At 38.4% G+C, this 21,657-nt stretch overlaps 1 protein-coding gene across 1 annotated transcript; it reads right to left on the minus strand.

Moving 5' to 3' along the window:
• Positions 1–9,123: 9,123 nt before the first annotated feature.
• On the minus strand, positions 9,124–10,116 carry OR6A2 (olfactory receptor family 6 subfamily A member 2). The gene has a single exon (XM_068555765.1). It carries the CDS (start codon positions 10,105–10,107, stop codon positions 9,124–9,126), a length of 984 nt encoding a protein of 327 aa, XP_068411866.1. The 5' UTR covers positions 10,108–10,116.
• Positions 10,117–21,657: the final 11,541 nt, after the last annotated feature.

The following is a 21,657-nucleotide window of genomic DNA, read 5'->3' on the forward strand; positions in this document are numbered from 1 at the left end:
GCTTCATTCTTTTTTTTTTCTTTTTTTACATCTTTATTGGAGTATAATTGCTTTACTATGTTGTGTTAGTTTCTGTAAGTAAAACTAAGTAAAAGAAATATTAAAAGCAAAATACAATAAAAGGAGAGAGGAAAATGCACTGTTGTATAGACAAAAAGGTAACTCCCTTGGAAATCCAATTCATCAAGTAAAATAGAAGATAACTAAGGATACAGAGGAGTTGTATAACAAATGACCTAATGGCTATGCAGAAAAATTTTAAATCAGGTGGTCTAAACCAGAAAAGGAATGTCAAGTTATAAATATAGATGATAGCTAGGTTATAATAATAAATAACCCTATGGCTGCTTATCTAAAATTAAAAAGCATTTAAAAAAAATTTTATGAGGGTATAGTTGATTTACAAATACCGTATGCTAACACATATATGTGGAATCTAAAAAAAAATGGTTCTGAAGAACCTAGGGGCAGGACAGGAATAAAGATGCAGATGTAGAGAATGGACTTGAGGACACGGGGAGGGGGAAGGGTAAGCTGGGACGAAGTGAGAGAGTGGCATGGACATATATACACTACCAAATGTAAAATAGATAGCTAGTGGGAAGCAGCCGCATGGCACAGGGAGATCAGCTCGGTGCTTTGTGACCACCTAGAGGGGTGGGATAGGGAGGGTGGGAGGGAGACGCAAGAGGGAGGGGATATGGGGATATATGCATACATATAGCTGATTCACTTTGTTATACAGCAGAAACTAACACAACATTGTAAAGCAATTATACTCTAATAAAGATGTTAAAATAATAGCAAAAAAAAACCCCATCGTATTATACACCTTAATCTTACACAATGTTATATGTTGAGTATATCTCAATAGAACTGGGAAAAAAAAGACTGTTCTTCAAGACTGTGAACACAAGGCCTAGGATAGTGACTGGCAAACACATAAATATTAAAAGAATATAGGTTAACAAGTGAATTAATCTCTTAGAGCTGCCCAGAAAATGGTTCAGGGGCAGAGGATTGTGATCTCAGGGTCTTTGCTGGCAGGAGGCACCTATCAGGCTACACATCTTTGGACATACGCTCAGCTTGCACACTCAGGGTACTTTTATAACAAACATATCCACCATATCTGAGAACACTGGATATGATCCTTGGTGTCTGGTCACCTGGTAGGTCAGACTCTCTATCTATGAGCCATTGTTGCAGGATCTGCATAGAGGGGTAAGGAAAAGGGAGGCAGGAGCATACATGAATACGGTATAAGGATAGCCGCTCTTGCAAGGCTGGAAGGAAGAATTATTTGTGAACTAGCCCAATTATTTTAATCTGTGGTTAAGGAGAGAGGTTACCACAGGCTTATCTCTTGAAAAAATGTAAATGAATGTAAATTAAATACTACACTCATCTACAAAGACTGAGTTCAGGTCCCACCTTCAGAATATTGCTCACTCTTTTGGCCAAACAATTTGTCCACTGTACTGTTCACTTAGCACACAGAGGGTGGGAGACCAATCAAGGATCATCCTGATATCCCTTTGGACTAGAGATCTTCTGGCCACGGCTCGTGGCAAGAGACTGAAGACTGGGATGCTGACATACATATTACTGCACTACCACCTCCTTTCCAGAGCTGCACACATCAGCAGAGCTCCACACTGCTTGCTGGGTGGAAAGGGATTATGTCTCACCCCCAGGCCTCCAACCAGCACCTTTCACCCCTATGTATCATAGTTCCTTAATAAGCAGTTCCCAGCCTTGTTCCTCAATGCCTTTGACCTAATGCTTTTCTTTGGGAAAAGCAACTGGGTCTGGTAGCAGAAAGGAGTGAGTTTTCCCATGTTCTTGTCCCAGGAGGAAGAATGTAGAGACTTCCCTTCAGGACGTGTGTAACAGTCCACATTTTCCCTATCAGCCACACAATTTCCCACACACTTACCTTTGCATACTAGTTACCAGCACTGACTTTAGTGTCAGAACAAGGCTACTAGCTGTGACATCCTAAACAGAATATTTAACAGTTAGGTACTTCAATACCCACTGGTGTAAAATAGCATAATGTTACTAATGCCTACCTTACTGGTTTGTTGTGAGAATCAATGTGATAATGCACGGATAATGCACTAGACTCATACATGATACTCACATGTCTTTGTTTAAACACGCAGCTGTTTTCATTTTCACTCTCTTACTTTTTTAATGTTATATTCTGGGGGAATGTGGTAAGCCCAATTTCCTGGGAAACAGGATTATAGCATCTTTGAAAAGTTCTGAGTTGCAGATCACTCATGCTTCCTTTCTTATCCTCTCTAACATGTTGCTTTTGTGTATTCAATCACACCCCTGTTACGTCATATCCTCCTCCAGGTTTTGGCTACGAATGTACCTCTCAGCAGGCTCTATTTTGTATCGTGGAGAGACGCAGAATTCTCTCTGTTTTCCTTGTTTCAGAACTAACAGCACTGAGCTCCAGGATCTCTATGGTACCTGAGGAAAGAAATCCTTTCATTAAACTATAGAACTTTTTGTCAGTCTTTTGTGTGCTTGTTCTCAAGAGAAAACACAGACACCAACAGGCTTCTTCTGGAGCAAGAAACATATATTCTGTGCCCTAGTCCAACATCCAAACGACATCACAGCTGCCCAAAGTTCCCCAACCTTCGGTAAAGATGTACTGGATCTTCATTTCCCCGTTCGTTCCCCACAATACCCTTTCTCCCACCCCAAGACGGTGCCTGCAGCCATTTTCCCCAAGCCGCTCCTCATCTTCCTTGGAACTTTCTTCAGGGATCAACGAATCTCACCTGGTACCTTCAACCACTTACCAGGGTCCACCTGCCCTCTCTTCAAGAGTGAAAAATTCTGCAGACATTTGCACTAATCAAGGGAAAGCAGGCTGGTTTGCCTATTTTTGTGTTTCCTGGAGATCCATGTCTGGTCTCTGCTTAGGCTGCATGGTTGGTGCTGCTGCACTGAGCCCAGAAGACTGGAGCCGGGGCAGGAGGGTATATTTAACGCTCACCGTCCCTTCCTCCCATGGGCTTGTTAACACACAGTCTCTCCTGGCTCCGGGGAAATTCTGTGTGCTGCCAATACTGTGTCCCGGGGACCTGGACAGGGAAGCTGAATCTCCACCCACCTACCTATTCCTCTTTCTACCGGGACATGTTTAACTATACGTGTGGATAGGGTGTAGCCCTTTTTTCTTACTACCATATGCAAGGTAATGCAGCACCAAATTACTCAAAAACCAGGATGAGAACCCTAAGTCAGTTAATAAGGTAATTAATACATTCATTTGTTCATTCATTACAAAAAATCACATCCTGCTTTTATTGAGCTCTTTTTACGTACAGGGCACTGTGCTATACATTCTTTGGAGTAAAACTATGTAGATCATGGTTTCTGCCCTTTAGGAACTTCTAGTATTCTAATTAAAATTAGAAGTATACACTGTAATGAGTGTAGCATGTGACATGGGCCAAAAGAGAGGTGCAAAGTGCTCTAGGAACACCAATGAGAGAGAAATGGTTTCTAACATAAGAATCTAGAAAAGGTTTCATCAAAGAGGTGTCATTCCAGACTCATGGCAGGAAGGTAGCGTGAAAATAGCGTGATGGGAAATAATTTTGGTCCAGTAATCAGAAGATCTGGTTTTTAATCTAGGTTCCATCCTTCTGAAGACATTTAACCTTCAAAAATTGTCTTTATTCCTCAGTTTTTTATCTCATAAAACATGGTAATAATAATTCCGTTGTCACATCATATTATTAATATTAGTTTCAAAAGTAATATGTATAGGAAAACAGTTCTAAAACTGTCTAGTGATAAGTATACAAATGTAAAATATTACCTGTGTTGGAATATGAACCACAGCCATGATTTGATCAGAAGAAATGATGTGAGAGGGCTTTCAGTGTAGAGAGACTAGCACAAGAAAGAATGCAGCATAATGACAGCAGAAGGTGAGACAGGTGACTAGAGTCCTCTGCCTTGGACTCCAGGAAGCACTGAGTCATTTGACGAGCATTTGTGGAGTATGTACTATGAGCTGAGAATAGTGTGAAATGGCAATCCCTTCTGTCTGTCAGGTTATCCACAAGAGAGTGGTGAGCCTACAGTATCTCTGCTCTTAATCGTGCCTCAGTAACCATAAAATCGAGAATCAAGTGCTAAAAGTTTTGCAAGAGCAAAGGACCAAGAGATATACTTGTGTCTCTGTGAGTAGCCAAAGGTGGATGAAGGGAGTGAAACAGGGGCCTGAAAAAGTGAGAAATTCTAGAGAGATTTTAGATTCAAGAGAGGTAAACTCCTAAAGATCCTAGAGGATAACTTCCAGGCAGTATCTGTCTATTGTAACCTGTTATTTAAGGGAATGCTAGTGATTTGTTGTAAATAGGATGTAAAATTTGTTCCAAAATACTCTGCTTTAGTCCTGCCTGAGAAGACCTCAAATGAAACTGTGATGTATCAACCCTTCCTAGGTATATTGGCAGGTATATGTGTGATCTCAGAATACACCAGTGACATAAATAGGATGTGACAACTGGTAGTGGTGGATTCATTTACATTGTTTACACTTCTATGACCAGGAGATGAGTTTTTTTTTAATTTTTAAAATTTATTTATTTATTTATTTATTAAAATTAATTAATTAATTTATTTTTGGCTGTGTTGGGTCTTCGTTTCTGTGCGAGGGCTTTCTCTAATTGCTGAGAGCAGGGGCCACTCTTCATCGCGGTGCGCGGGCCTCTCACTGCGGAGCACAAGCTCCAGAGGCTCAGGCTCAGTAGTTGTGGCTCACGGGCCCAGTTGCTCCGCGGCATGTGGGATCCTCCCAGACCAGGGCTCGAACCCGTGTCCCCTGCACTGGCAGGGGGACTCTCAACCACTGCACCACCAGGGAAGCCCCGAGTTTTATTTTAAAAAAAAAAAAAAAAACAAGTACAGTAGTGTCTTCCTACATATCTCCAAATACATGTCAAAAAAGATGGGTGTTTGTAGTTTAGCTTTGTTTTTGCTCAGAAATGCAGTCAAACAGGAGTTTGTTTCCAAGTGACCCACTGAGCAGTGTAAACACTTCTGTTTATTTCAAATAAAATATATTTGTATTATTTATCATTTATACTATGTACTCATACCACACTACCTTCTGTATCAGGTAGTCCAATAGAAACATACCTGTTTTGTTCTTTAAAAAACTGGCTAGAATTTGATGGAGAAGGATAGATTTAGCTCTTCCCATACGCCATCCATTCGTATTCTTTGTCTAAAAGCATATGGTGTATTGGCACTATTTTGGAAAGCCTGGACCACTGGTCTTCATGAAATGAGACTATGGAACACGAAAATCAGGGAAGGTAATAGCTTCCTAAGGAATGACTGTAAGAGAAAATGAAAACACCTGTGCTATAAGCCCTCTCTCTTCTCTGCAATGCATGGAGCTGTCCACTCATGCTTGCCTGCACCAGATGGTGACATCTGAAAGAGCTGGTATTGTTGGTTAGAGTTGCTAAATATATAAAGCAAAAATGATGTGTCTAAAGAAAGAAAGAAAGAAAAAAAAGAAAAAAGAAACCAGAAGAAAAAAAGAGTGTAACTCCCACATCAATGATACATTATTAATAATAATCAATAAAAATTAATAAAATAAGAAAAAAATGTGTCAAGTATACTTTAATTCTCCCTTATCAATCAGCTAGATTAAAACAACATCAATGCATGAATTCCATGAGAATTAAAAATCCAGAAAATTTTGAAAAAGTTAATATGAAGTCACTGAAATCAATTGAGTTCTATTAAATTATTTAGCATAAAAAGGCTGACAATATGTTTCTTTTTAAAATAAACTTTTTATTTTGGAATAATATTGGATTTATAGAAAAGTTTTAAAGAGAGTTCTCACATTCTCCTCCCCCAGTTTGTTTCTTCTAATATTATCACCTTACCTTACTGTGTATACTTTCAAAACCAAGAAAGCAAGATTTGCACATTTTTAAACTAAACTCCAGGATTTGTTCAGATCTTACCAGGTTTTCCATATCCTTTTTACATTCCAGGATCCAGTCTAAGTTACCACATTCCATTTAGGTATCTTGTCCCTAAGTCCCATATATTTGACAGTTTCTTGTCTTTATTTGTATTTCACAACTGTAAGGGTTTTTTAATGAGGCAGAATAGGGGTTTTAGTACTACAGAAGAATGTTATTTTTTTTTAATGCTCTTTTCCAGAAAGGTTTTTGGACGTTTTCTGACGCTGTTCAATACGAAATGTTAGGAAATAGTAAAAGATATTGGAATATTAAGTTCAAGAAAAAAAATGTTAATCACAGTCTAAAATTCATCTGCACAAGGTTGTAGTGCGCAAAAATTTATAATAAAAACCAAAAGGAAAATTGCGATCATACTATGAAGAAACTTGAAGGACAGACTAAGAAACTTGGAGTTTATTCAAGGTTGATGGGAACCAGTAGATATTTTTGAGCACAGAAGCTGTCTACGTTGATCCTCACTTGCTCTGTAGATGTTAGTTGCCTCTGGCCACGCTGGGTATCTCTCCTATCTGAAAGACCCTGTATGGATCCAGAACTTCTATTTCCTGTAATGATGAAGGAGACTGGAGACTTCCCCCAGACACTACCCTGGCAAAAGGGAATTACAAAAGAGTAACATTATTTATGCAGTATTTTGAAGGATTGGCAGATTATAAAGATGATTTGAAAGAAACAGGATCAAATGTAATAGGGTAAAAAAAAGTCCTCTATCTAGGTTTATAGACAAAATAATTATATCAATGGACTATGAGAAATAATCTGATAATTAATAGTTCATTTGAAAATCTTAGGTTTGGAATATAAAATTCAATATCAGCCATGCGGATAATATGACTATGAACATGCAGTTCAAGTCAAGAGAAGTGTCAATCCCACCAGAGTTCACATGGACTCATCTCATTTTTGTTGTTGAAAGATATATAAGTGCAGGAGACTGTGCTAAACACTTTTCCTATACCTGAAGTATTTGGTTTCAAATTTTGAAGTCAGAATTAGAGGTGTTTTTTTAAACTCAAAAAAAAAAAATAATGCATTTTATTGGAAAATAAAGAAAAGCACAGTAAAGGAAATCAACATCACATATTTACTTCCTGATAAGGAGATTCATAAAACAGCTACACTATTGATGCCCAGAGGAAGACATTCCCATCCCAGACCACTACCCCCTTTCAGAAACTTATTCTATGGGGGAAGGTGGAAGATAGATTTTTGATGAACTGTATATCCCGTCATTTATAAATTATAATAGCAAGACACTTATAAGTTTATGTAACTGTTTTGGCACGAATAAATGTGAATATTACATTAAATAAATAGGGACCAGCTAATAATGCCTGATAACCTTGCTAGTAGACTTTGCATACTTTTTAAAATTGAAATACAGTTAATTTACAATATTATATTACTTTCATGTGTACAAGACAGTGATTTAATATTTTATATAGATTATAGCCTTTCATATCCTTTCTTAAACTGTAGAAAACTATAGGAAGATAAACTGCAACAGCAGAAGGCTCCCACATCTAAAGAGAGAAGCTTCATGTAGCCTGTTGTTCTGGGTCTTGGGTGACTGTAAGGAGTTAAATTTCCAAAAATCATACTGACATACCCTCTAACCATCTCTCTGTCCAGATGAATAAAGGGGCATATTTTATTGGCTAAGAAATGTTTATTTAAATAAATATGCTGGTAATAATACCTTTGTCGCAGAATGCAATGTATAAGAGCAAGGGGTTCATTGCATAGTTACTGCTACTATTTCAGTCAAATTCCTTCTAGTCTTATTTAAATAAATGAACAAATAGACTGATACTATTTTGTATAGTATAGTATTTTGATACTATTACATAATCTAATTTTTCATTTATTAGGAATATTTTTCTGTCATTAGCTCTATTTAGATCATGGTATTTTAATGTCTGCATTCCATTTAATGTATAAACTACAAATTATTTAACCAGTCCTCTGTGGAAATTTAGCATAGTTCCATATTTTTCTTATAGTAAATACAAATGTCTGTCTGCACAAATATTTCTTAATCAGAATGTTTTCAATACTTTTAGCATTTGTGATATATATTGCCAAATTTTCTTCTAACAAGGCTGAGTCATTTTGTACCTCCTCATACCCTAGCAAAGTGTGAGGGGTTTAGTTCCTGAACCTGCCAGTCCTACCTACAGGTGTGACACACATGCCTTGCCTACATGGCTCCAAATTATATTCATTTATTATATTTCTTTATAGCTACCATGTGGTAGATACTATTCTGGGCCCTGGTAATAAAATGATGAACAAACAAATGTGATCCCTAGTTCCATGGAGCTTATAGTCTAATTAGAGAGACTGAAGATTAAATAAACAGCTGCAATCAGCCACTCCACTAGTTCAGTGTGGGCACTGACCTCGGTAAATCAGGAAATGAAGCTCTAAACCCCTGTAGTCCAGGAGGTGATATGTTGCCAATACAAAAATTCACAGTTTCCTATCTCCTTGCCTTGTAATTCACAGTAGGTGATCACATGGGGCCCCACTACCTCATAGGCTACAGTTGGTGTCCTCCGGCTAGAAGAGATCTCATCCAGAAGTCTCCTCATGCTTTTCCATAATGAAGCCTGTGTTTCCTTGAATGGCTTCCTCCTTCCACTTCCCTTTTCTGTATCTTCTGCCTCAGAACTAAAACCCAGTAACAAACCCAGGAAGAGCCATTTAGAGAGATGCTAGTTCTGCATTTTTTTTTTTTTTTTTTTTTTTTTTTGCTTTTTTGCTTTTGCTTGTGCTCATAGTCATCCCTTTCCACCCCACCAGGATGCATGATTCATAAACCTGCTCTACGTAAATTACAATAGAGCAGACAACATGGGATCAACTTCTAGCCTGTACGTTAAGACCTTGTCTTGAAGAAATCCAATTTCAAGCTTGTAATCCACCTCTCTTCCTCCTTCTGAACTAGTTCTTTGGTGGTACCTTTGAAACTCTAGTCCCTAATTTAAGCTCTAAGAGCTCCTCTGGACTTCATAGAAGACATAGATCCTAAGTTTAAGAGCATTATCTAAGATTTAACACATCCCTTCTACCCAACTCTGCTAGCTTTCCCAGGCTTAGCATCATGGCCCTGGTATAGGCGCAGAGTACGGTGTAAGGCTCTCTTTACCTCTTGGTTGCGCAAGCAGTAAATGATAGGGTTGAGCAGTGGTACAATGACAGCGTAGAGTACAGACACCAGCTTGTTGGTGTCAAAAGCTGAGATTGCCTTTGGGCGGGCATAGATGAAGATACTGGCTGCATAGAAGATGACCACAACAGTGAGATGAGAGGCACAGGTGGAAAAGGCTTTATGGCACCCAGCAGCTGAGGGAATGCACATCACAGCACTGGTGATGGCCATATAGGAGGCCCCGGTGACAGAGAGTGGCCCCAGCAGTATAAAAATGGCCAGGACAAAGTCTGTAAGCTCTGCTGTAGACATGTCAGTGCATGAAAGGTTGAGCAATGGGGAGACATCACAGAAAAAGTGGTTGATGGTGTTGGGGCCACAGTAAGAGACGTGAGAAATGAGAAAAACCTTGACCATGGAGATGCCAAAACCTCCAGCCCAGGAGCCAGCTACCAGCTGCACACACAGCCGGCCACTGACAATGACAGGGTAGTGGAGAGGATGGCAGATGGCCACATAACGATCATAAGCCATAACTGCGAGGAGGACACACTCAGTGCATCCCAGGCCCAGGAAAAAGTAGAGCTGTGTCATGCAGCCCTCAAAGGAGATCAGCTGCCCATGGCCCTGTTTGGACCCAACAAAGCCAGCTAGCATCTTGGGAACAGTGACAGTAACGTACCAAATCTCCAGGAAGGACATGTTAGCCAGAAAGAAGTACATGGGTTTGTGGAGGCTGGGGTGGTTCCTGATTGCCATAATGATGAGTATGTTCTCAGTCAGCACCAGCACATAGGCCAGCAGAGAAAGGGCAAATAACAGTGCCCGCAGTGGCACAGGAGCTGGGAAGCCCAGCAACACAAACTCACTCACTCTCCCACTCTGGTTCTTCCTCTCCATGGTGTCAGTCATGCCTGCTGCTCTTCAGAAGAGAATAGTGTCCTCAGGAGGCAGCAGCAAGAACCCAGCCTTCCTCTCGCTGGAAGAATTAGTAGAATGAATCGATGTTGCTCATTCGTATTAGTAGAATGCAACGTGTGTAGTGCATATAATTCATCGCTGAGCTGAGGCCGTTGTTCTCGTCTGTAATCTGGGAATGAGCTAAGATAAAAGTGGACAAAAATAAACTACTTTCTATTGGGATAAGACAGGAGTGTATTCTGGCCCTTGGAGAAGTATGTATTGATAAGCACCAGTTGGTCCCTAAAAAACACAGATCAAAACCAAAATATTAAGAGTCTGGGCTGCCCTGAAGTGAGAGTTTGTCTATGAGCTGGATTATGACTCTGTTTTGAGGAAATAAGTTACACAGTGGAGGAATAACAGTAACATATAACACAATTAAGTGTTTACTATGTGTTATTAGTATAGGAACTCTTCTGAAAAATTTGTATATATTAATCCACCTAATCTTCAGAGGAGCCCTATGAGTAAGTACTGTTATTAACCCCACTTAACACCTAAGGGAACTGACGCATAGAGAGGTTAAGTGACTTGTTCCAGCTCACACAGATAGTAAGAGATGGAAGCAGGAAGCCAGAACCTCAGAGCTTCTAAAATATTCAGGCAACATGAAGGAGGGACTGCAAGATACATCCTGTATTTACACCCAGAACGGAGGGTCTTTGGGGCTCAGCTAGGGATGCAATTTCCTCCTGCAAGGAAGAGGGAAAAAGTAGAACCCAAGGAGGTCATGGCACCTATAGAATGAAAGTCCTACATAACCTTGTACTTAAGAGGAGGATGTGGGACCCACGTGGAAATCATATTAGGAAGTGGATTCTGGATTTCTGAAGAACTGAGAATTCCTTCAGTTCTGAAGGTTGTGCTAACTATCTTGGAATGAGAGTAGAACACCTTCATTTAGTATCCCTAAAAGCTAAACCAAGTGACATTAAAATTTTCAATAGTTTATTTGAGTAACATCGATTCATATCGGGCAGTGCCTAACTGAAAATGGTTAGGAGCACTCCACTGCCAAAAGCTAGGGGCAGAGCTTTCATAGAGCAGAGGCTGAAGCAATGCAAGGACATTATTTGATTGGCTATAGCTTGAGTGGTTGCCTTATTTGGGAAAGCCTAGTTGGATGTTTGTGATTAGTTCTTAAATTTTGTTGTTTTGGATATGAGTGCATTTGCAGTTGACTCTGGCTTAAGTTTTGGTTTGCTCATGTAGGCTACTAAAGCATGAGAACCACCTCAGTCCAACAGCCTCCTTGTTTAGTTACTTTGACTGTAACAAGATCAATACAAAAGCATACATTTAGTAGAGTACTCTCTTTGTTTACCTTGGTATCAAAAATATAATTTGCCCTTTCAAAACTTCAAGCCTCTACTGGATCAGATGTGGATCTGACATATCCATGTGGGAGTTGGTATGAAGAAAGGGTTATTGTCACCCTGGTGTCCCTGTATGATCATAGCATTGGATGGGGAGTATAAAGATTAGAAAGAATGGGGGAGAACCAGATGAACAACTGGGGACTACTTTCCCTCAGGAGAGTCCTTACTTTTCAGTCTTAGGCCTGTTCCTTTGAGATTAACAGGGACAGAATGTGCTCACACATCAAGCTTCAACTTGCTAATGATTTTTTCCCAGCTTTATTGAGATATAATTGATATATAACATTGGATAAGTGCAATGTGATGATTTGATAGAAGTATATATTGTGAAGTCTTTACCACATTAATTAACACATCCTTTACCTCACACAATTACCATTTTGTTGTTACGGTGAGAACACTAAAGCTCTACGCTCACAGCAACCTTCAGATATGCAATATAGTATTATTAACTATAGTCATCATGCTCTACATTAGATCCCCAGAACTTACCTTACAACTCAAAGTTGGTACCCGTTGACCAACATCTGCCATTTTCCCCAGCCTTCAGCCTCTGACAACCACCATTCTACTTTCTGTTTCTACGAGTAGCCAAGACATGGAAACAACTTGAGTGTCCATCAATCAATGAAAGAATAAAGAAAATATATACATATACAATGCATTGTTATTTAGCCATAAAAAAGAAGGAAATTCTGCCATTTGTGACAAGATGGTTGGATCTTGAGGGCATTATGTTAAGTAAAATAAGCCAGAGAGAGAAAGGCAAATACTGTGTGTCTCAGTTATATATGGAATCTGAAAACATCAAAACTACAGATGACTTTATACCTGAGTTCCTCTTCTCTTTATGCTCTGTGAGCAAAACTTGAGCATTACTCAGTACTTGAGACCTTGGCATTCCTCTCAGTACTAGAGTACTTTAATGCAATTACAAGATGCCATATCCCTGGCTTACATTTCCCATCTCTCCCAACCTTACTTTCCACACCCACCATTTATTTATTTCAAAAGTATTGCTGGATCAAATATGGCCCAGACCACAGGCTAAGAGTTGTGGTACAGAAAAAGGTAAATAACACATGTACTAAGTCTTCAAGGAGCTCATAGTCTGGTGGTAGAGACATATCTTTGTCTTCTCATCCCTGAAAGCTTAATCTGCCACACCTATTCTTACACCATATACTAGCTTCGTATGGGAACCTCTAAACTACAATTGTCATTCATAACCTTAGCTTTGATCCTTTATCCTCAATACCTGCCTCATATGCCATTAACTGTGCATTTGACCCTGTTGGCCTCAGACCTTTCTGCTTATCTGTTAATCTTCTCTGCCTCTGCCTTCACATTTGATGTTCTGCACACTTGAAAAAAAAAATTAGCCTCCTAATTGGTCTCACTGCCTGTAGTATCTCCCCTAATGCTCAAATCTGAGCATTTCACTACCCTACTTAAAACCTACTTCCATAGTACCACATTGTCTACACAACCATGTTCAAGCTATTTAACAAGGCATAAGTACTTCATGACCTGCTACTGCTGTCATCAAAACCTTATCTCTTGTCACAACCTACATTATATCTTATACCTGCAGCTCTTGACATACAGCATGTGTATCACCTAACTCCTCCTTGACCTTCAAATCTTGACTCGTGTGGCATCTCCTCATAGAACCATTAGTTGTCCTTTCTTTCTTTTCCTTTGCACTGATTTGGTAATGGGTTCCTCCCATTACTGTTCCCACGAGAGCCCGTGAAAGCCCATATATCATTTACTAGCTGTATCACTGCTGCTACTGCTCAGGTAGATATAAAAGAGGTACTATATGCCAAAGTGGCCACATACATCCTTAATTGTATAGCAAAGAGTGGATATAATTCCCTTGATGTCACATGGGTCCCTCAAATACAATATGTCTAGAAAAAATTGTCTAAGCCTGTTCTTCCTCTATCACAATGAATGATACTAGTTTCTCTGCAGTATATACTGTACTGGAGATCCAGAATTTCCCTATATCGTCTATACCTATCCTCCCCACCCCAACCCCACATCCCACTCACAACTAATCCAAGTTTTATCTAAACTTCCTCTTTAATTATCTCCTAAATTTGTCCCCTTTCTCCTGTCCTATTTCTACTGCCTTCCCCCTAGTACTTTATACCAGTCATGTCCTTGTTATTTCTTGACTTTATTTCAATAGGCTATTGCCTGGTCTTTTTCCCCCAACCTCAACTTTTATCAATCTAATTTCCACTTGTTTCTAGAGTGAAATTTTATGTAGAAATTTGACTCCAAGAGCATTTGATTTTGGGGAACACATACAAAATCCCTCAATAATGTGTCAAATGTGTATTTCCTTTTAACTGTCCTACAGTAATCCAGTCATTGCCCACTGTTTTCCTTTTTCTAAACATGGTGTGATATTCTCTAACTCTATGATTTGCACATACTCTTCTTTCTGTCAAAACTGCACCTAGGAATTATTTATCTTTCACATTTCAATTTCTTGGTTATCACCTTCCAAAACTACCCATATTTCTACCGATATAGATTATTTACTGGTATTTCCATCTCTTCTTTTGACAATAGTTCTTATTTTAGGGTCTGCTTTAGCAACTAAATAGTAAAGGTATTATAATGGTTGCATAGATGCATGGATGGAGGGGAAAATTGAGAAAGGAATGATATGGGCAGACTAGATGAATTGCAAATGATAGGAATCAAATATAAAGAAAGCAAAATGTAAAAAGGAGTTGGGTGGAAATGATCAAGAGTAGAGAACTTAAATGAGTTACCAGAAAATATGACAGAATTGGAATAATATGTAAGGAAAACAGACATTGAATATAGAAGAATCAGCAGACCCACAGGGACAAGATAAAATGTAAGGAAGTTAGAGTAAGAGCAAAGAAATTGGAACTTCTGTTGATAAAATGGATGATATTTGGGTAAAATAAATGTGCTATATTGACAAGAGATTCAATGAGAGAAGATAAGTATAATACAGAAAGGATAGAATTAGGAATGGGAGATCATAAAAGCTGTAGGGAGGCTAGGCAGAGTATGAATGGATACAAAAACAAGCTATGAGTGGAAAAGATAAAGAAAGTCATATTGGTCTAAGTATCAGAATGGACCAGACATGAGAAATGCTGTAAGGGTTTGGGTTTTATTAGGTGTAGAGGGGACTAGGAAGATGGGTGTATTGGACAGAAAGAAAACGTGGGAGACTTGACCGTTGAAGAGGAATGAAGCAGATAACAGAATCCACTTACTTTATTCAGATGTCTTTGACTCCGGGTCCTCCCAAGATGACCAGTTGGTGAGGAAAAGACTTAGAGAGTGTATATGAAAGAAAGTTGAAGCATCAAGACAAAGAAAGATGCTGCAGAGACTCCACCTTCTCTTCCTCCTGTGATCAGAGAACACTGCCACACCAGGAAAGTTTCTTTTATGTTGCACCTCCCTCCTGTAGTCCCCATTTTGCCCTCCTCCTTCTGATGTTTTAGAATGACTCTAAATCCAGAGCCCAAGAGACCAGTAGAGATACAAGAAGAAAAAACAAAAGACTGGGGAAGAAGACAGGAAAAGGTGTGTTTGGGAAGTAGGAAATAGAAGTTTATCAGAAAAGTTACATGAAGCAGAGAGTGTCACAATACCCCTACTACCTCGTAGCTTCTTCCCTTGCCTTCTTCTTCCTTCTTTCCATCCTGCCACATTCATGCTCAAAAGAAAGCCTTTGACTTTAGGCCAGGCCAATCTGGGCTTATATTCTGGCTCAGTTATGTAATCTTAAGCAATTTACTTAAGTTTTTTGAACCTTAGATTCCTAACCTGTAAAATGGGAAAAATATACCTCACAAAGTTGTTGAGAGGAATAAATGAAGTGATATGTATACAGAGCTTGGAACATGATAGGGTCTCAACAGTGCTACCCAGTTTCTTCCTTTATCTCCTGAACCCATATGGGTAACATCCCTTAATTCCATGATGTCATAGAAGGAGCACTGAATTGAAAGTTTCTGGGGTTTAGTTCCACGTTTGTAATTGATATTCTGTTTAATCAAGGATTTTGTTATATATCAGTTGATTTTCCATAAAGTGATAATAACATATACTACAGATATTTTGAGGATTAAATAAAACAACATTTGTGAAAAGGTTTGGCACAATCTCAGTCCCTAGTAAGCAGTGTAAGTAGAGGTTAATAATGTGGGCTCCACCGAATGTAAATTGATACAGCCACTATGGAGAACAGTATGGAGGTTCCTTAAAAAACTAAAAATAGAATTATCACATGACCCAGCAATCCCACTACTGGGCATATACCCTGAGAAAACCATAATTCAAAAAGACACATGCACCCCAATGTTCATTGCAACACTATTTACAGTAGCCAGGTCATGGAAGCAACTTAAATGTCCATCGACAGACGAGTGGATAAAGAAGATGTGGTACGTATATACAATGGAATATTACTCAACCATAAAAAGGAACGAATTTGGGTCATTTGCAGACACACAGATGGACCAAGACTGTCATACAGAATGAAGTTAAGTCAGAAAGAGAAAAATATCATATATTAACTCATATGTGGAATCTAGAAAAATGGTACAGATGAACTGGTTTGCAAGGCAGAAATAGAGACACAGATGTAGAGAACAAACGTGTGGACACCAAGTCGGGGAAATTGGGGGGTGGGATGAATTGGGAGATTGGGATTGACATATATGCACTAATATTACACTAATATGTATAAAATAGATAACAAATGAGAATCTGCTGTATAGCACAGGGAACTCCACTTCATTGTACAGTAGAAACTAACACAACATTGTAAAACAACTATACCCCAATAAAAAAAAACATTAAAAATATTGTGTACATATTTAATTGACAAAAGTAAACAATTAAAAAGAAAAAGCTCTATAATAACCCTCAAATATATAATTGAAAATGAAAAAACACTACCCTGAAAATTAATAGAGACAACATTTACACGAATGCTGAAATTATAATAGCTTCACAAGTGTGTGTAGCACAGGCTTGGCTTCCTGTGTTGGGAGACAACTGTCCCCAGTCATCTTCCATTTCTGCACATCTTCTAAAAGTTTTTGTTCTGAACTATCTATTCCAGGATGTTTAAACAACCTGATTAAAAAATGGGCAGAAGAACTGAATAGACACTTTTCCAAAGAAAAAAATGTAGATGGCCAACAGGCACATGAAAAGATGCTCAACATCGTTAATCATCAGGGAAATGAAAACCAAAACCACAGTGAGATATCATCTCACACCTTTCAGAATGGCTATCATCAAAAAGAATGCAAATACACATGTTGGCAAAGATGTGGAGAAATGGGAACACTTGTACACTGTTGGTGGGAATGTAAATTGGTGTAGCCACTGAGGAAAGCAGTATGGAGGTTTCTCAAAAAACTGAAAATAGAACTACCATATGACCCAGTATTTCCATTCCTGGGTATATATCCGAAAAAAACCCCAAAAATACTAATTTGAAAGATACATGCACCCCAATGTTCATAGCAGCATTATTTAAAATTGCCAAGATATTGAAGCAACCTAAGTGTTCATCAACAGATTAATGGATAAAGAAGATGTGGTATTTATATACAATAGAATAGTACATATCCAAAGATTGCATAAAAATTTTTTAAAATTTTTTAAAAGGAAAAAAAATTAAAATAATGTGGGCTCCGCCATCACACTGCTTGTGTTCAACTATGAGACTTGGAAAAATTATTTAACATCTCTGTGCCTCTGTTTTCTTCTCTATGAAATGGGAATAATTCTAATATCCATCTCACAGAATTGTGAAGATTAAATAAATATATGGATGGAAGTTTCTTAGAACAGCACCTGGAACACAGTTTTCCTCAAAAAATGTTAACTAGTGTTCAAGAAATATTTGTTGAATCTGAGTCTGTTGAAGCTGGAGTGGAATTATCAGTGGGAACACTGGAGATTAAGAGAAGGTTCTTTGAGATTCTGAGTTTAAGAGAGTCTCATCAGTAACTGGGAGGAAGCTGTTCCTAAAGTTTGAATAATCGGAACAAAATGAGTATGATTGGGCAGTTTTCATTGTCTGGATTAGTGTGCTGTCCATATAAGCCTCACTAACCCCATGATAAGAACAGAACTCAGTTCTCCAGGAACAGAAAAAAATACTGAGATAGTCAAGAGGAAGTTACCATAAGAAAATGATGTAGCAGTGAAGAAGGGCAGAACATAAAATATCTACAAATGCTCTTAAAATAAAAACCTGATTTTGAGTGAAATCCTGCGCCATAGACACTGTAGTAAACCCTGTTTTGTTTGTTTTTTGTTGTTGTTTTTATTTATTTATTTGCCTGCGCCGGCTCTTAGTTGTGGTACGTGGGATCTTCGTTGCCACATGTGGGATCTTTAGTTGCAGCATGCGGGATCTAGTTCCCTGACCAGGGATTGAACCTGGGCCCCCTGCATTGGGAGCGCTGAGTCCTAACCGCTGGGCCACAAGGGAAGTCCCATAAACCCTATTTTGAACAAAGGAAAATATGTATGTACATAAATATTATTGCCATACTATGCTGTTAGTTGAAAAACGATCAAACCCAGCAGCTGTTTGAATTAACATTGATTTGGTTGATGTGGTAGTATTGTTTAAATGAGGAATGTTTGCAAACCTCATTTAGATTTAGAGGTTGATGTCAGTTTGCCTTTGGTGATTATTGTCAGCCAACTGACCACACCAATAGGCTAAATGTAAAAAGCTATAATCATTCAATATATACACTGTTAAATCCATTTGATAAACACTCATGAGGATAAAGGGGATATGTCCTTAAGATAAAAAAAAATACAGGTTTAAATTTCTTTATCCAAAAAAAAATGGGGCACTTGAATTTTTCAGGTTTTAGAAAGATAATATGCTGCATACACCATACGTTTCCTATCACCTCCAGAGAGTTCTGAAGCAGTATTCTATAATCAAACGCATCAATATCTCTATAGCAAAATGTATGACTATACAATGTAGAATAAATAAAGACTATAAATAATCAGTTCACAACAGATTTTTCATCCAATGTGTTAAGACCCCAAACTTAGGAAAAAATGCTGTTTCCAAAGCTGCTTGGATTTTTGAATCACAGATAAGGGCTTATGGAATCCATACCTATTTATAACCAAATGCATATGCCAAGGGAAAAAATACTAGATATGTTATTAAAACAGAAGATGGCAAAAATATTCTTTATCCCCATTATTTCATGTTGCTTTGGTACTTTTTGTCAATAAGATACAACCTGAAAAAAGTGAATAATAAATATTTAAAAGGTAGATGCAAAATATTATTTGCATATATGATTATACTTAAGAAAAATAAGAGTACTAAACTAAAAACTATTCAATAGTTATAAGAAATACTACAGAAAGATTCCATGTACACTTTGCCCAGTTTCCCACATAGTAACATGTTATGAAACTATAGTACATTATCACAAACACGGTATTCACATGGTAATAGGCCGGATACAGAATATCTTCATCACAAGAGTCCTCATTTTGCCCTTTTACAGGCAGACCCATTTCTTTCCTGCCCATATCCTTTCCTTAAGCCCTGTTAACTACTATCTGTTCTCCATTTCTATAATTTGGCATTTCAGAAATGTTCTATAAATGGATTCATACATTATATAATCACTTGAAATGGGCTTTTTTTCTTAGCATGATTCTCTGAAGATTCATTCAGTTTGTTGTGTGTATCAATAGTTCTTTTTTTGCGTGTGTGTGTGTTGCTGAGTAATGCTACATGCTGGATGTACTTAGTTTGTTTAAACATGCACCAGTTGAAGAACATCTGGGTTGTTTCCAGTTTATGCTATTATGAATAAAGCTGCTATAAACATTTATGCAGAAGTTTTCATGTGGCAAAAAAAATCTTGCTCTGATTTTGAGATAAACTGCATTAAACTTGTATATCAATTTGGGGAGAATTGATGTCATTACTACTTCAACATTCCAGTCCATGAACACAGTATGTTTCTCCTTTTATTTAGATCTTCATTCATTTCCTTCGTCAGCATTGTGTATTTTTCAGCACGCAAGTCTTATAAATATATTTTTAGATGTACACCAACTAAATATTGTGTTATTAATTTCAGTGTCTGTGTGTTCATTGCAACTGCATAGAATTACACTTGATTTTTTTAAAAATTTATTTTATATTTATTTTTGGCTGTGTTGGGTCTTCGTTTCTGTGCGAGGGCTTTCTCTAGTTGCGGCGAGCGGGGGGCCACTCTTCATCGCGGTGCGCGGGCCTCTCACTATCGCGGCCTCTCCCGTTGCGGAGCACAGGCTCCAGACGCGCAAGGCTCAGTAGTAGTTGTGGCTCACGGGCCTAGTTGCTCCGCAGCATGTGGGATCTTGCTAGACCAGGGCTCGAACCCGTGTCCCCTGGATTGGCAGGCAGACTCTCAACCACTGCGCCACCAGGGAAGCCCTACACTAGATTTTTATATATGTTTATTTTGTATCCTGTGATCTTTCTGAACCCACTGTTCTAGACTGTTTTGTTGATTCTGATTTCTGAGTTCTGATTCTCCACTAGGCATCTTCTGACAACGTAAACATTAAAGAGACAGGCACCTTATTACTGTTCAATGGGTGTGGTAGTCTAGGCTCTCCACTGACACCTGGTGGCAGTGGGGATGAAATTCCTGGCTCCCACCCAGCCTGGTGAGGGTGGAAGTCTAGGCTCCCCTGGATTTAACCACAGTTTTTCCTGTTGTGTTTGGATGAAGTAGAGTGGTTATCATCTAAACATTTCTGTCTTGCTAGGTTGCCCCCTTTCTGGGTTATTTGGCTAGAGAGAGCACATTTTGGTTTGGGCTTTTTTGTTTGTACGTGTTAGATTTTCAGATTTCTGACTTCTCCAATAAGAGGCCTAGGATATATGAAGCCAAAAACAAACCCAGGGAACCCACTACCTTTTCATTCCTTGGTCCACAATGTTCCTACCTACTCGCCTTCTTTTTTCTACCTTTCAGAGTCTTATGTTCGTTTTATATATAATATCCAGGATTTTTTAGTTGTGTTTGGTGGAATCAGTAAAAATGGGCAATCAACTTTCATAGCGAAAATAATAACAATGTGTTGTGTAATTCATAGAAAATGTATGAGTAAAATGTATGACAGCACTAGGACAAAAGAAAGAGAGGTAAATGGAAGTTCACTTTTATATAATGTTACATTATACATGAACAGTTATGTTTCTTCAGGGTAGATTGCTACATGTTAAGGATGCATATGGTAAACCCTAGAGCAAACACATAAACAAAGAAACAAATAATTTATAGCCATAGGTGAAATAACAAAAGAGAAGAAAAAAATTGGCAGACACACACCCAACTATATCAAAATTTGTAAGTTTAATCTATTTTAACAGAAGTTGATTTTTATACTGAAAAAATTTCACAATAATAAGCAATTACTTGAATGTAATTAGGAATCATTATATAGTGATCTTTATGTCTACAGAATTTACTTTGTGGGTTACTGATGATAAATGAATAGTATTACTTTATGACGCCTACCATGACAAAAAATACTTGTAGATTAAAATATTTCCAATATTTAGAATAAATATTTAACAGAAGTAAATATTCCTATTAAGAGACAGAGATTGTTACTCTAGATTAAAGCAAGAAAACAAGCAAGAAAGCAAGAAAGGAAGAAAGAAAGAAAAAGAAAGAAAGAAAAGGAAGGAAGGAAGGGAGGAAGAAAGAAAGAAAAAAAGGAAGAAGGAAAGCTAGGAGCAGCTGAGACAAAATCTTGCCATCAACCCCACCCTCAGCACTGTGACCACAGTTGGGAGGGAACTCACAACCCCAAGTTTCTCCCTGAGGAGTGAAGGGTTTTAACTCCACACCAGGCATCCCATTTTAAGACCTGCACCTGAGAGACAAGCCCCCAAAACATCTAGCTTCAAAAGCCAACAGGGCTTGTGTCCATGAGACCCACAAGGCAATAGCAATCTGAGAAATAGTTCTTAAAAGGCTCATGCAGACTCACCCACCCCACAGCCCCAAGGCCCAGAAAAAGGGCC

This window comes from Eschrichtius robustus, chromosome 11, assembly GCF_028021215.1.
Source record: "Eschrichtius robustus isolate mEscRob2 chromosome 11, mEscRob2.pri, whole genome shotgun sequence".
Taxonomy (NCBI): domain Eukaryota; kingdom Metazoa; phylum Chordata; class Mammalia; order Artiodactyla; family Eschrichtiidae; genus Eschrichtius; species Eschrichtius robustus.

Excerpts from the sequence above, each read along its gene's own strand:
- OR6A2 (XM_068555765.1), bottom strand. The coding sequence starts at position 10,107 with ATGGAGAGGAAGAACCAGAGTGGGAGAGTGAGTGAGTTTGTGTTGCTG.